At 46.3% G+C, this 14,969-nt stretch overlaps 1 protein-coding gene across 9 annotated transcripts in view; it reads left to right on the forward strand.

Annotated features, from left to right (window-relative positions):
- Tecpr2 (tectonin beta-propeller repeat containing 2) overlaps nt 1-14,969 on the forward strand; it is an 83,152-nt gene that overhangs the window by 47,459 nt on the left and 20,724 nt on the right. For all 9 annotated transcript variants that reach the window (XM_006515352.3, XM_006515356.3, NM_175336.3 and 6 more), the window contains 6 exons: nt 1,490-1,663; nt 3,056-3,236; nt 4,752-4,893; nt 7,944-8,184; nt 9,621-9,710; nt 11,001-11,234. In XM_006515352.3, the coding sequence (XP_006515415.1) occupies nt 1,490-1,663; nt 3,056-3,236; nt 4,752-4,893; nt 7,944-8,184; nt 9,621-9,710; nt 11,001-11,234 (1,062 nt within the window). The remainder of the gene's footprint in view (nt 1-1,489; nt 1,664-3,055; nt 3,237-4,751; nt 4,894-7,943; nt 8,185-9,620; nt 9,711-11,000; nt 11,235-14,969) is intronic.

Genomic DNA, 14,969 nt, shown 5'->3' on the forward strand with positions numbered 1-14,969 from the left:
AGCTATACAAATAATTTGAGTTTTGAGGTTTTTTTTTTATTTTCTCCCCATGTTGGAACATTAAATCCTCATAAAAATAACATATTTCGGTTTGTCAGTGTTGCTCTAAAACAACTGAAGTAGTGAGGCCAGGCCAGGCCTGTAGGTGTGTGCTGGATGTTCCCTGACTGCAGTCGCAAAGGCCTCACACTTTTGTGCATTGTTTCGCATTTTAGTGAACCCAGGAGACTTATTTTGAATACAGTCTGTTAGGCTGAGATAACTCCCTCATCTATGGAGACTCGTGTACTTGTGGTTTTCTTTATTTCTGTTTGTTTTGGTTTTAGACATGGCTGTATAGCACAAGCTGACCTTGAATTCACTGTGGAGTTCTGGCTGGCCTCAGACTGGGTCCTCCTGCCTCAGCCTCCCAAGAGCTGGGCTTATAGGCATAACCCCACTATACTTCATTCGCATTTTCCTAATGCTAGATATGTGCTTATCTCTTTTGAAGCAGTGGGCATCGTGGAGGAGAAACAAAAGAAAGGGCATTCTTGTTAAAGTATTAGTTTATTAGTTGTTTGCTCACTTTCTTTCAGTTTGCTTGACACTTATTTTCCCCTGGAGACTGGGTGAGATAATAGCCCACTCCATTAGCTGGTGTTGTATAATTGTATATCTTCATTTTTTTCCTGTTTCTGTCACATACTTTTAAGCCCATCCTTCTAGCCATTTAGAAGTGTTGATTCTCTGCTGATTGTATTAATTACTTTTTATTTTTCCAACTATTCCTTGGCTGCTGTGGTTGGAGCTGTCTGTCTGTCTGTCTCTGTGAGATCATCTTTCTCAGCTGAGACCCACACATCTTTGGATGCCTCGGGCCCTGTGGTGTTGCAGGGCAGGGCTAGGGGAGAAGCTTGTACATGACTTCTCGGAGGCCTCCGGTAGCTCAGTGCATTCATTCTTTGGTATCCTCTCCTGGCCTAATGCCTTAGCCTCCACTCACAGTGCCTCTGGCCTGCTGCCCACCTTCCTCATTTCCTTTATCCATTCCTCAGAATTTTAAATGAAAACATGACTCACATACACATAAGTGATCCAAAAAAGGCCCTTCCCAAGGTCCCCAAAGTTAGTTTTGGGCACTAATTGTGCCTTATGTGTCAGTAGGCACGTACCTAATGAAATGTCAGCTCTCTCTCCCGACATGAGTGAGTGACTGCCTTGTGCCCACCCTGTGCTATGTGGTGCATCCCCTCTTACATCTAGCCTTTAGATCAGTTCTAAAAGGTGGAAATGACCCACCTTTCAGTTGAGAAAAGTGAGACTTAGATACATTCATATGTTGACAACATAGAGCTGGTGGGTTTAAACTCTGGCATGGTGGGCTCTTCCTGAGGTGGAAGCAACAAGATGTATTATAGAAAGCTGCCCCTCTCAGGGCTGAGAATGGAGTGTTTGTGTAGGGGAATCTCATGTTTGTTGAACAGTGAGTAGAGTTTTTTTCTCCTAGGGGCTCTTCTCTGGAAGATTGAACAGAAATCTAACCGTGCTTTTGCTTGTGGCAAAGTCACCATCAAGGGGAAGCGGCACTGGTACGAGGCTCTGCCCCAGGCTGTGTTTGTGGCCCTGAGTGATGACACAGCCTGGATCATCAGGACCAACGGAGATCTGTACCTTCAGACAGGTAGTCGAAGGCCATGTACATTGTCCTTGTCACTTGCTGAATCTGCAGCTAGACACATTCTGAGAGCAGTCACAGGATGCAGAGACCGAAAACCAAGTTAAGTGAGAACATTTCTAGAAGCACTGTTTCCCATGGAAGAGCAGTTGCCCCTGACACAGACTGGTCTGGGCAGGGATGAATAGGTGACTGAGTGCAGGGTAGGATGCCTCATGGGGCAGAGCCGGCCGTTCCTGCCGCTGCCCATACCCTGTGCATACCCTGGAGTATCCAGGCTGAAGAGGAAAGCAGGAGCAGTCATGACTTGACAGACATCTCCCTCTTTTCTCAGCTAGGTCACAGCCCAGCACCTGGACACATACTTACATGTGGATTGGGGGAAACAACAAGAAGTAACTTGCTGTAAATAGCAATTGACTTGTCCTAGGAAACTGCCCTTAGGGAAACCTTTAGCTGCTAGACCTGGCACAGTGGGACTCGTTTATTAAAAATACACTGTAATGAGTCAGTGTCTGTGTGCTGTCAGCAGGGGGAACTGTGTGCTGTCAGGGGGAAATGGCCTTGGGAGCAGGGGGCTCTGTCTGTGCTGTCAAGGGGCCATATGGATTTACATGAATATTGATCTAGTCATTTAATACTGATTCTGAGAACATGGCTTCATCTTTGGAGTGAGCTATCAGCCGGGAATGGTTCTCCACCTGGCTCTGTCTCAGTGTGGAGGTCATCACCTGGTCATCAGCACTGCCAACTTCATGGACATGTGTGGGGCTCTAGCCTTCAGCTTAGTTAATTCTCGTGTATTTCAGTGGAAGTTGGATGCTCTGATACACACATGCATATCTAGCTTCTAGGACATTTGACTTTGGTCATGGTAGGAAAGGGGGGATACTACACGTAAGGAAGGAGCAGGTGACCTCCAACCATGCTGTCAGAGCAGTGTCCACATCATCCTTACTCTTCCTGTCCTACTGAATTGGAATCAGTGGTTGGCACCGATTTGCAGAAGTCCTGTGGGCAAGTCCTCATAGTTGCAAACTCTGCTGGTACTCCTGTGATTATACTACTAGGACGTACTTGCTGGCCAAAGCAATAGAACATGGATTTACATATTATCTGTCCAGCCTGCTCCCTCAGTAGTTGCCTTTGATGTCATTTAGAAACATGACACACATTACTGACAGGCCACAAAGAGGTGAGGGGAGCTCCCTGGAGCTGTGACTCTGCATAAGCCTTGCAGTATGATAAGTCTGGGGTTTTACCTGAGCAGTTGTACATGAAAAGGTATCTATTATGAAAGACCACAGATAGCAAAAGTACCAAAAAAAGAAAACCACAGATCAAAAGAGTGTGACAAGCTTCAACTGAGTCTGCGGGGCTCTTCCTCTCTCACTACAGGTCTCAGTGTGGATCGGCCCTGCGCCCGAGCCGTGAAGGTGGACTGTCCATACCCACTGTCCCAGATCGCAGCCCGGAACAGTGTGGTGTGGGCACTGACAGAGCAGAGGGCCCTCCTGTACCGGGAGGGTGTGAGCAGCTTCTGTCCTGAGGGGGAGCAGTGGAAGTGTGACATTGTCAGGTATGGGCCCAGCACTGTGACCTTTATTCCTGAGCCTCTCCTGGCAAAACCAACACTTACAGGTTTCACGGTGGGAGAGTTTTTGCTTTTGTCAAAGTTGGCCTCAATAGACTGGTCTTGGGAATGTTCTGCGCTCCTCTGCTGGTCACATTACCGTTTGTGTTGGGGTTTAGGTATAGAGCTGGGCAGGTAGAGTATTTGCCTAGCACACACAAGGCCCTGAGTTCCATCCTCAGTCATACACAAACTCAGCTGTACTTGCCTGTAGTCTCATCACTTAGGAGCTAGAGGCAACCCGTAATTGCCTCAGTTCAGAGTCATCCTCAGCCTTGGATACATGTCTCCAAAAAAGTGTAGGGGTAGAGCAATGGCTCAGAGGTTAAGAGCACCAGCTGCTCTTCCAAAGGTCCTGAGTTCAATTCCCAGCAACAACATGGTGGCTCACAACCATCTGTAATGGGATCTGGTGCCCTCTTCTGGCCATCCAGGCAAAACAGTGTGTGTGTGTGTGTGTGTGTGTGTGTGTGTGTGTGTGTGCGCGCGCGCGCGTTTAATTAACAAATCTTTTTTAGAAAGAAAGTCCATTAAAAAAAAAAGGGCCTAGAACATCAGAGAGTCGCTAGGTCACATGGTCTCCGTGCACAGCTACGTTGTCACATGTTTCTGTTGCAAGTCTGTGAGAGTTAGATACAAATGCTTATTGGTATTTTTATCCTAGTCAGTTGAAATTTGTTCTGGACTATAATATATAAGATTTGGGATAGGTGGTGGTGTCACGCACCTTTAGTCTCAGCACTTGGGAAGCAGAGGCAGACTAATTTCTGAGTGTGAGGACAGCCTGTCCTACAGAGCAAGTTCAGAATGGTCAGGGATATACAGCCATCTTGAGAAAAAAAAGATTTGCTCATATACAGATCAGAATGATGTTAGTTCAGTTTCAGCTAGCCAGTAAATCTTCCTGCTGGGAACCAGGACACTCTGGGGCCTAGGTGGACAAGACAGCCAAAACTCAACCTCTTCAACTCAGTGGGGAACCATGCCTCAGCCAGTTGGGTACCAGTTAGTGTGAGGATACTAAGCAAGACAGAGAGCACAGAGCAGTGGGGAGTTGTCGATTGCCTTCAGTGGTTGAACAGGCAGCATGCCAAGGCTAGCCTCAACTGAGCCCCAGAGCTGCCAAGGGTATCCCCAAAGGAAGAAAGGAACCGCAGACTCATCAGAGATGATGGTGTCTGACAGAGAGAGCTCTACACCACAGCCTGGCATGGGGAAAGGTGGGGAAGGAGAAGTGCGGGTGCTCTTGGCCTGAGTGCTGCTCACTTGGGATGGGTAGCTCTCTTCTGTGAGTGTCTGGACAGTAAGTATTGCCCAGCAATGCACCTTAGGCGCAGATCCTTCCTTGTCACTCAGTAATCCACTCCTGCTTAGCCTGTTCAGAGACACTCAGTGAGGCAGCCTTCTGCATACTTACTGTGCCTCCTGGGTTGGACTGATGCTGTGTTCTCTCACTGCCAGTGAAAGGCAAACTCTGGAGCCTGTCTGCATAACTCTTGGAGATCAGCACACACTCTGGGCCCTGGACATTCACGGGAAGCTGTGGTTCAGAACTGGCGTGGTTCCCAAAAAGCCCCAAGGAGATGATGATCACTGGTGGCAGGTAACTGATGGAACTTTCTCTGACTTACAGACCCACCCTTTCTGCCTTCGCTCTTTTCCTTAAGAGACTGGATTAAATTAGTAGTATTTACTTTTATCATTTAGGAGATGACTTTCCTGTGGCTGGGTATATTAAAAAATATACACAAAAGCTTTCCCTCATAGTAATGACTTTAAAGCTTTCTTTACTTTAATACAGGATGGAATTTATTTATTTAAATGTTATTTAGGTATCCACTATTATAGGCTAAATAAACCCAGTGACATCCATTTGAAGACCTGGGTAATAATGATGTTTAATTCTGAACAAACATGCTAAGAAAAGAGACCAAACAATAGGTTTGGAAACCCAACCTGCAATTAAAACTCATCTATCTCTACTTGCTTGAAAGGCCTTTAAGTCAATGATATTTCAACAAAGAACTGAGCATTTCCCCACATGCTGCCAGCCAAGAGAGGACTGTGAACAGCAGCGGTGGTCCCAGCCCAACCTTTGGTGGCTTTTGCAAGGAGCATCCACTTTCCTGTCTTGGTACCATTCAGAGCTGAGCTTTTAGCTGTCCCATATACACATTGTGCCCAAGGTTGTTCTGACAGATGTGCAGTGCCATACCTCACCTCTGTGTCTCCTTGGCTCAGGCTTTATAATCACTTCAGGTTTGCCTGGTAACGCTTGTCTTGAGCGTGCTGCTCTCCTTAGTCTTTCCCATGAAAATGAACGTGTATATTACACACACACACACACACACACACACACACGTATATAAATTTTTATATTCTAATATTTGGTATGATTCAAAAATAACTATTATATATGAGCATGCACATGTAAACAGCACATAAGCATATATACATATCTGTATGTGCTAAATTCTGGTGGAATTTTTTGTATGTATATAATGAGCATGCGTGTGTATGTGAGGTCATGGGTGTATATGTGTCTATTCATGTAGCAGCCAGAGTTGATGTTGGGAGTCCTGCTTGATTGCTTTCCACTTTATCTACTGAGGTAGGGTCTCTGGCTGAAACTGAAGCTCACAGACCTTGCTAGTCTTAGCTAGCCAGCTTGAACCAGGGATGCCACTCTGCCTTCCAATATTTCTATGGCTGCTGGGGATCCAGACTCCAGCTCTCACACTGTGTGCTTAACACTTTATCCACTGAGCCCTTGTTTTGTTGATTTTGCCTGTTGAGGTGCTGGGTGCTGCATCCCTTAGTCGTTAAGTCCACACAAAGAAAACTCTGTCATTTTTTCATAGTGCACACAACTTTAACAGACAGGCACAGAAGCAGAGTGCTTTTTCTTCTTCTTTTTAATGTTTATTGATGTTTTACCTGCATGTGTGTTGGAGAGGCTGTCAGAAGCCCTGGAACTGGAGTTACAGACAGGTGTGAGCTGCCATGTGGGTGCTGGGAATTGAGCCCTGGTCCTCTGGAAGAACAGCCAGTGTTCTTATCCACTGAGCCACCTCTCCAGCTCCTGTCTGTGCTTCTTTGTGACTCTAGAGGCAATTATGTTTGGTTACTAGGTCTTTCCTTTCTCTTTCATTGGAGACCTGTTTACATGTCTGTCACTCTTGGGTATCACAGACTTAGTGTGTGGCTTTGGGCTTTGGCATAGTGACTGCCAGGTCTCCAGTGAGCAGCACTGATCCTGAGGTGCACAGCGGGAGTCTCTGAGTGGAGCTCATTTTTCAGCACCCAGGGAGCCCAGGCTGAACACAGAGCTCAGATGCTGACTGTGACCGTGGCTCTGTAGTGAGGCTGTGCTCTTTTACAGACAAAGGGGCAGCATATATGTGTGATACACTAACTTCATTTCTTTCATGTTTTGTTTTTATACGTTTAAGTTCCCTGTAATACTTTCACTTATTATTTCACTGTGTGACCTGGGAATGGATCCTAGGAATAGGGTGTTTGTGCCAATCTGTAATAAATCTAATGGGCAAAAATCCTAGAGCGGATGGCGAGGTTGCTCCGCATGTTAGAGTGCCTGCTAAGCCTGATGACCTGAGTTTGAGCCCTAGGACCAGCCTGGGAGAGGAGAGAAGTGACTCCCCAAGTTGTCCCTCTGCGTGTGTGCTGCAGCTTGCATGCCTACACACATACATAATACACAAATAAATAGAAATAAGTGGAGTGTAACTGTAAAATACTGCAGAGAGATCTGCTGAGCCAGGCTTCCACCTGCTTTGCTTTGGCACAGGGCTGGAGACATGGCTCAGAGGTTTAAGAGCACTGACTGCTCTTGCAAGGGACCCCTGGTTCAATTCCTAACTGGCAGCTCACAAAATTCTGTGACTCCAGTTCCAGGTGTTCTGATACCCTCTTCTGACCTCTGTAAGCACCTGTTGTACATCCATCCATCCAGGCAAAACACTCACACACAATATAAATATTAATAAATATTTTTAAAAAGAACTCTGTCATAATTGGCTGCCCAGCAATTGAGAAGGTTCCCTCTGGGAGATAGTTGTCCCAAAGTGTCTCTAGTGGTGTCTGTATAGATGCTTTTCAGGAATGTTGTCAAGGTGAGTTAGTTGTGCATCAGATGGCTTCTAGAATCTCGAGGTCTTCTTGCTTGGGCTGATATCTGATATAAGTTGTAATAGTCATGCATATAGCTAAGTAATTGCTTCACACACTTGATAGACTTTTTTTAATGCTCATATTATGATCCTAAGTATTAAACATTATTGTCATTGGAAACACCTGAATTTAAAACTAAAATTATTCTTTATCATTCTGACTAGAATAAAAGGTTTCTTAGGTGAGGTACTTGCTATTTAATCATAAAAATAATACATACTCAAAGCAGAGCCATGTGATATAAAAGTAAAATAAGGTGAGAGCATTCTTCCTTCCCCGAGAGCCCACCCAGGGACATAATACAGCTGCTTATTAGCACAGTCCTGTGCAGGGGTGAGTGTGTGGTCTCAGGCACTTGGTGGTCTTGCTGCTGGGCACTTTTGTGTGGGTGTTGCCTTTGGGAGGCAGGTGGGCTTCAGGGCCTGTGCTGGCAACAAGGCTCAGCTGGTCCCCTTCCTGCAGGTGAGCATCACGGACTATGTGGTGTTTGACCAGTGCAGCTTGTTCCAGACCATCATGCATGCCACACACTCGGTAGCCACAGCAGCCCAAGCCCCTGTGGAAAAGGTCGCAGATAAACTGCGCATGGCGTTTTGGTCTCAGCAGCTTCAGTGCCAGCCCAGCCTACTAGGGGTTAACAAGAGTGGTGTGTGGATCTCCTCAGGGAAGAATGAATTCCATGTTGCTAAAGGAAGTCTCATAGGTGAGTCAATTACTCTAGTTTTCACATTATTTTTACTTTGTTTATCTTATTTTTCATGGTGGTGGGATTCTAACCTAGGGATTCACAGAACATTTAATGAACGGCTTTAAGGTCTCCTCTTAAGATAATCAGTACCAGTGGGAAAGCGGCCTGTGACAGAGGCACCCAGGCTTTGTGGTCTCTTTCCTTTCTGTTTTCTTTTTCATTCTGTCATTCCTAAAACTTGGTGTCTGGACGATGTGTCATCACTTTCCTATGGAAACCTAATCTGCTGTAATAAAGACAAATGAGGACTAGCTCAATCTCACAATCCATTCCGGGGGTGGGCAGGGAAATGGCTCTGCAGGTAAAAGCATGTGTCACACAATCCTACGGGCCTCTGTTCATCCCGAGAACTTGCGTGAGAATCTAGATACAGCCAGGCATGGTAGCACATGCCTTTAATTCCAGCACCCGGGAGCCAAAGGTAGGCAGAGCTGAGTTCAATGACAGCCTGGTCTACATAGTAAGTTCCAGGACAGCCAGGGCTATGTAGAGAAATCCTGTCTCAAAACAAACAACAAAAAGCCAGATACAGTGGAGGCTCAGGAGAGCACGTCTGTGAGGAAATGGGGAGGCAGTGACAGAAGTGGGGAGATGGTCACATATATGACCCACCAGCAGAACAGGAGACCTTGCCCCCAAAACAAGAGGAGAAGAGAAAACGTAAGTCCAGAAGTTGTCCTCTGATCTCCACACACATGCCATAACACACTTGTGGACACACTCACACAAAGAAACTTGTTTAAAGGGGGTATATGGTCGGGTAGAGATGGCTCAGCAGTTAAGAGTATGAGGATACTTCAGATCCCAGTACTCACATAACAAGCCAGCTATCCTGTGCATGCCTGTGACTAGCGACAAGGTAGGCAGAGGCAGGAGAATCTTTGGGGCAAAGAACAGGATCCCCAGGATCAGGGAGAAACCTGTCTCTAAGTCCTGTGTGGGAAGTGATAGACGGGAACACTTGGGACCCTCCTCTGAACCTGATGAGCATGCTTGGCCACACCCCCACAAAATCTGGTTTTAAAGATCTACCACACCTACAGACTCTGCTGAGAAAGAACCGTCCACTTACAAGGGGAAATTATGGCCACCGTTTAACATGCAACGTGCTGGCCATATCCATAGATGAGCTGTGTTCACTTCTGAATGCCTCCCACTTGATGGATTCCCTCTAGCTCTGTCCCCTGCGTAGCCTCTTCAGGCTTCAGTGAGCAAGGTATGGCTCTCCTTGATGATGCTTAGAGAGATAAGTAGCTTATGCCACTTTGTTTAAGGACACTAGAAATCATTGTAAGAGCTTTGAAGGACTAAAACCAAAACTGAAGTGTTAGAGCTTTTTGCTTGTTTGTTTTTTTCTTTCCCTAACCCACTTTTATATTTATTCTCTCCAGGAACTTACTGGAATACCGTTGTTCCCCGGGGAACAGCTTCTGCCACAAAATGGGCTTTTGTGTTGGCTTCTCCTGCTCCCACCCAGGATGGTGAGTCAGCCTTAGCCCAGCTGAGAGTCCTGGTGTGCAAGTCAGTCAGTCAACGGAGGAAGAGTTCATGCCGTCCTCTGACTGTGGCCTGTGGGTGCGGCGATGAGAGGGAGGGGATATGGCAGTGTTGTGGGCCAGCAGCGCTGGATAGGCATGCTCAGGAGACCTACCAAGTTGGGGTAAGGGTAGCAGAGCTGAGGCTGAGGCAGTGTCCTTTGGAAGGAGGTCACCGTGCAGTGTGGTCGGAGCTGGCAGCACATGACTTCCTGGTGTTCTTTCCCATTTCTCCCAGAAGACCTGAGTTTGACTCCTCATATGGCAGCTCACAACTATCTGAACTTTCAATTCCAAGAGATCCACAAGATACCTTCTGCCTTCTATGACATGGGTACCAACCTTACACATAATACACATAAACATGCAGAGAAAACATTCATATGTATAAAATAAGGAAATCTTAAAAAAACCAAATAATAGAAATAGCTGGGTGTGGTGGTATACACCTTTATCCCAGCACTGAGGAGCTCTGTGAGTTTGAGGCTAACCTGGTTTACAGAGTGAGTTCCAGGACAGCCAGGGCTGTTACAGAGAATCCCAGCCGCAACAAGCCAATTAGCTTAATTAATTACTTAATTATTTAATTAAAATAAAAATAAAAGTATTATAAAACGTGTGACACAAGTTTTAGCTAATGCTTTACATTACACAGTTTTGCTGGGTTGTAATTCCCAAGGATGACTGGCATTCTAAACAAACACTATTAACCCTGGAAGTTCCAGAACGTGCGAGGACCACAAGCATAACTCCTGATTTCCTCCGCCTGCTGCCCACCCATTAGCAGAAGAGGGAAATGCCTTCTGAGAAACTGCTTGCCCCCTCCTTCCTGGGGATTGGAAGAATTGACAGCCCTAATAGTGTATATTAAAAATATAGACTGCTGACATGAGAGCACGTTGATGTCTGTGATCCGTGCTGTTACTAGAAAGCATATAAAAGTCCCTGACCTATGCACTGCCGGCTCCTGTGGGCAGGGAGACTTCTACAGTGGTATTTCGTAGGCCCTGCTCTCTTTCCAGTTCCTGAAGTGTCTCAGGCTTGGCCTTTTTAATGTCTGATGGCAGTGTTTCCTTCTAACCTCAGGTATAGCAAGCCTACCTGTAAGATAACAGTGAGTGAGCAGGCAATCTGTGGCCAGGTGTCAGGGCTCTGAAGAAAAAGGCTGTGTGGTGCTCTTAGGGTGGGTGGCTCAGTGAGACAGCGTTTGCTGACAAATGTGAACCTTTTCTGCAGGAAGCTCCTTATGGCTATGCCAGAGCAGCAAGGACCTGTGTATCATCAGTGCCCAGAATGTACAGTGCCGCCCCTCCACAGTGCAGCTGCCCCCCGATGCAGAGATGAGAACCTATGCTGCCTGCCAGGATGCACTATGGGCCTTGGACAGCCTTGGGCAGGTGTTCATCAGGACACTTTCCAAGAGCTGCCCCACAGGCATGCACTGGACGAAACTGGACCTTTCCCAGCTAGGTATGGTGCAGAGTGGGAGTGCTTCAGTCAGTATATAACTAAAGTACCTTGCCCCCATATTCACTCAGTGGGGGGTGGAGGGTAGGCAGGTTCTTAGGTGATGTTTGTCAGTTGCTGGACTTAACTGGCCCCTTCCCCAGAGTAAATGAGCCTCTTAGTTTTGTAGGGAGCTTCATCTCCCACTGCGTGCAGTTTACGCTGTTCAGAACCAAAGGAGCTATAAGGTGGAATGTGCCACCAAGATCTGTTTAAAATGACAGCACTAGGACAGCTGCACAGTCCTCTCTCTCTGACCTTTAATTCTGAAGTGGCGGCTGTGTCCTGTGACTGGATCAGTATATGCTGAGCTGTGTCTTGGCATCTGGAAGTGTGCCCACTGTGGGTGCTGCACACACAGTTGTGAGCTGTGGGTTCTCTTTCAGCCACTTAAAGAGGTACTGTGCTGTTAGCCACTTTCTGTGGGCCGTCCCAAGAGTTAGAGTGGCCACAGCTTGTGGTGACATGGAAATATTTCATAGTCTAAGAAGTGATAAAATGAACTCAGAGTATTATATTCTCAGTTGGCTCAGCAACTCAAGTGTGGTTTGTCTGATAGTAGAGGCAAAGATGATAGCAGGAGCTCCCAGGGTCAGAGTAAGCTTGAGCTTCAATGGTACTGTCTAGGAAGTAGACATTGTTGTATACTGGCAACCAGTATTTTGTGGATTCAAATAAGTGTTTAATGTATAATAACTCAGCCACATGAGAGAAGGGGTGGGAGGGAGAGCAGGAAGAACTCCTCCGTTGACCAATGCATACCACCACCCCTGTAAAGCATGCTTTCCCTGGGGAGCCTGGGACAGGCCAGTGACTCTTGGCAATGGGGTTTCTGCAAGCTGCTAGAAGAGATAGGGCCCTGAACATAAACCACTCCGCTGTGGAAATGAGCTGTGTGCCACAGCTACAGACTTCCAGAGGAATTGTGATTATGTATGCCTTGGGCTTCACACCATCTTTCAGATCCACTGGCCATCCTGCTTTCCAAAGGCTCGTGCCAGCCTGACGAAGCTGCTGCTCATGTGGCCTGGACATGGGTGCCAGATGAGCCTGCTGCCTGGCCTAAGAGTTCTTTCTCCTGTCCAAAGACTCACTGGCCCTGAGCCTTTCTCCAGCAGTCTCCACCAGACCATGGAGGAAGGCTGCTGGTGTCTCTGAGAAAAGCCAGAGCTCGTGTTTATTCTTACTACCAAACCTTGAAAACTAGAGAAGTCCTATGCTCATTCAGCTGGGAGAAAAGCCATTTTCCCCAAGTTGGTTCCTCCATACGGTCATCCCATCAGCTGTCACCCCATCCCAGTGACCCCAGCAAATGAAATGACTCTCATCCTGTTGTGGAAGACCCCTGGGCCTTTGGTTATAGCACTGGCCTTTGGGCCAGTTGGATATGCACTTGGACTGCTTGATCTCCATCACCATATTGTGTCCTGAAGCCTTGCCTCGCTTACATCTGTACCCTCCTCTGTGCTTTCATTTGTTGCTTTTATGTGACTGATGGTAAAATAGTAGACTCTTGGCACCAGTTTTCTCAGCATATTGAACAATGCCTAAAGTCCAGCTAGTCAGCTTGGTGTTGGTGCAAGGGAATTAGGCAGGGCTCAGTGGAAAGGAGATTGGCCTTTGCTGTGTCAGAAGCCTCCACTTGTGCCATCCAGGGCACTGAACTGCAGCCAAGAACACTAAGCATTCCTGCACTGAATCTCTCCAGGTCTGGTCTGTGTCCAGTGAGGAAAACAGGCAGGTGGGTCAGGAGATAACTTTAGCTGGGCATAGTGGCTTGTGTCAGTCATTAATCCCAGCACACACCTCTCAAATTGGAGTGAGAGTCAGTCAGACAGACAGACAGAGAAGAAAGAGGATTTTATTTCTTTGTAAAGATGATTATTTTTATGTATATGAATATTTTGCCCGCATGTATGTCTGTGTACCACATAGATGCATGGTGCCCAACAAGAGTTATAGATGGTTATGAGTACTGGGAATTGAACTCTGGAAGAGCAGCCAGTGCTTTTAATCACTGAACCATCTTTTTAGCGGATGGATGGATAGATAGATAGATAGATAGATAGATAGATAGATAGATAGATAGATAGATAGATAGATAGATAGATAGATAGATAGATAGAGATACAAATTTTTTAAATTGTTATTTAAGGCCAGCAAGATGGCTCAGAAGGTAAAGGTTCTTGATAACAAACCCGATGGCCTGAGCATGATCCCTGGAACCCACGTGGTGGAAGGAGAAAACCAAGCCCTGCTAATTAATTGTCCTTTGACTTCTACACATGAACCGTGGCACATGTGCTGCTACACAAAAGTGATTGCCGAGTTTGAGCTTAGCTGAGTGTAGTCAATCAGCCATTACATCCTTCCCCCTTTTACCCTAACCAAGCCAAATGCTGCTCTGATTACCAAGATAGTGGCTGCACCTGTACTTCAGGGATCACCAGTTCAAGGCCAGCTTGATTTCACAGATGTCAAAACAACTATAACAGCCAGGAAAAGGATTAAATTAAGATATTTATTAAATGGCTGATTGTTGAGATAGAGTGTGGAATTTTACAGTGATCTAGTACAGTCTTGGCTTTTGGAGGAAAATGTGCTTCATTTAGCAAATATTTAAGATGCTCATAATATTTCACTTCCCATTATTCATAAATACGCATGTCAGGCACTAGACCATGTAGCAAACTAATGCAATTTGTGGTTTAATTCATCTAATCACAGCATGTGATGAAGACATATCATTGTCAGTTTGTGCCTTAGGTAACTGTTTTAGTCAGGGTTTCTATTCCTGCACAAACATCATGACAAGAAGCAAGTTGGGGAGGAAAGGGTTTATTCAGCTTACACTTCCACATTGCTGTTCATCACCAAGGAAGTCAGGACTGGAACTCAAGCAGGTCAGGAAGCAGGAGCTGATGCAGAGGCCATGGAGGGATGTTTCTTACTGTTTTGCTTCCCCTGGCTTGCTCAGCTTACTCTCTTATAGAACCCAGGACTACCAGCCCAGAGATGGTCCCACCCACAATGGGCTCTCCTTCCTTGATCACTAATTGAGAAAATGCTCCACAGCTAGATCTCATGGAGGCATTTCCCCAACTAAAGCTCCTTTCTCTGTGGTAACTCCAGCCTGTGTCAAGTTGACACACAAAACCAGCCAGTACAGTAACAAACAAGATTGTATCATGCAATAATTTATGTGAAGAATTTTATAATATAGAAAACAACAAACAAATGTTGCTATTGTTCTCTACCACACACTTAAAAAGATTCTACAGTAGGGTGTAGTGGTGCACTCGTGATTCCAACTGAGGCAGCAAGGTTGCACAAGGTTGAGGATAGGTTGTGCTATCACACACACACACACACACACACACACACACACCCCGCCAGGACAAGTTGTCGTTTACATTGTTGACACCAAAAAAGTGCTCAGTCATGGGAGAAGCCTGGCCAGAGAGTTCTTTATTTTACTGTTGCCATGATGCTCCAACCAGAAGAGGGCGGCCTCCAGTATCCTCCACTGTAGCAAAAAGGTCTGCTAGGATCCAATAGGGCCATACTGTTGATGCCAGCTCCCATCAGCAGATCCACAGACTGATCAAACATAGGCCGATCATCCTCGGGCCTGTGACTTCATTCCATGGCTCGATGCTACAAAAACACCATGGTTTACTGGTTAGGTAGGCGTCTGGG

This window comes from Mus musculus, chromosome 12 (genome assembly GCF_000001635.26).
Source record: "Mus musculus strain C57BL/6J chromosome 12, GRCm38.p6 C57BL/6J".
Lineage (NCBI taxonomy): Eukaryota > Metazoa > Chordata > Mammalia > Rodentia > Muridae > Mus > Mus musculus.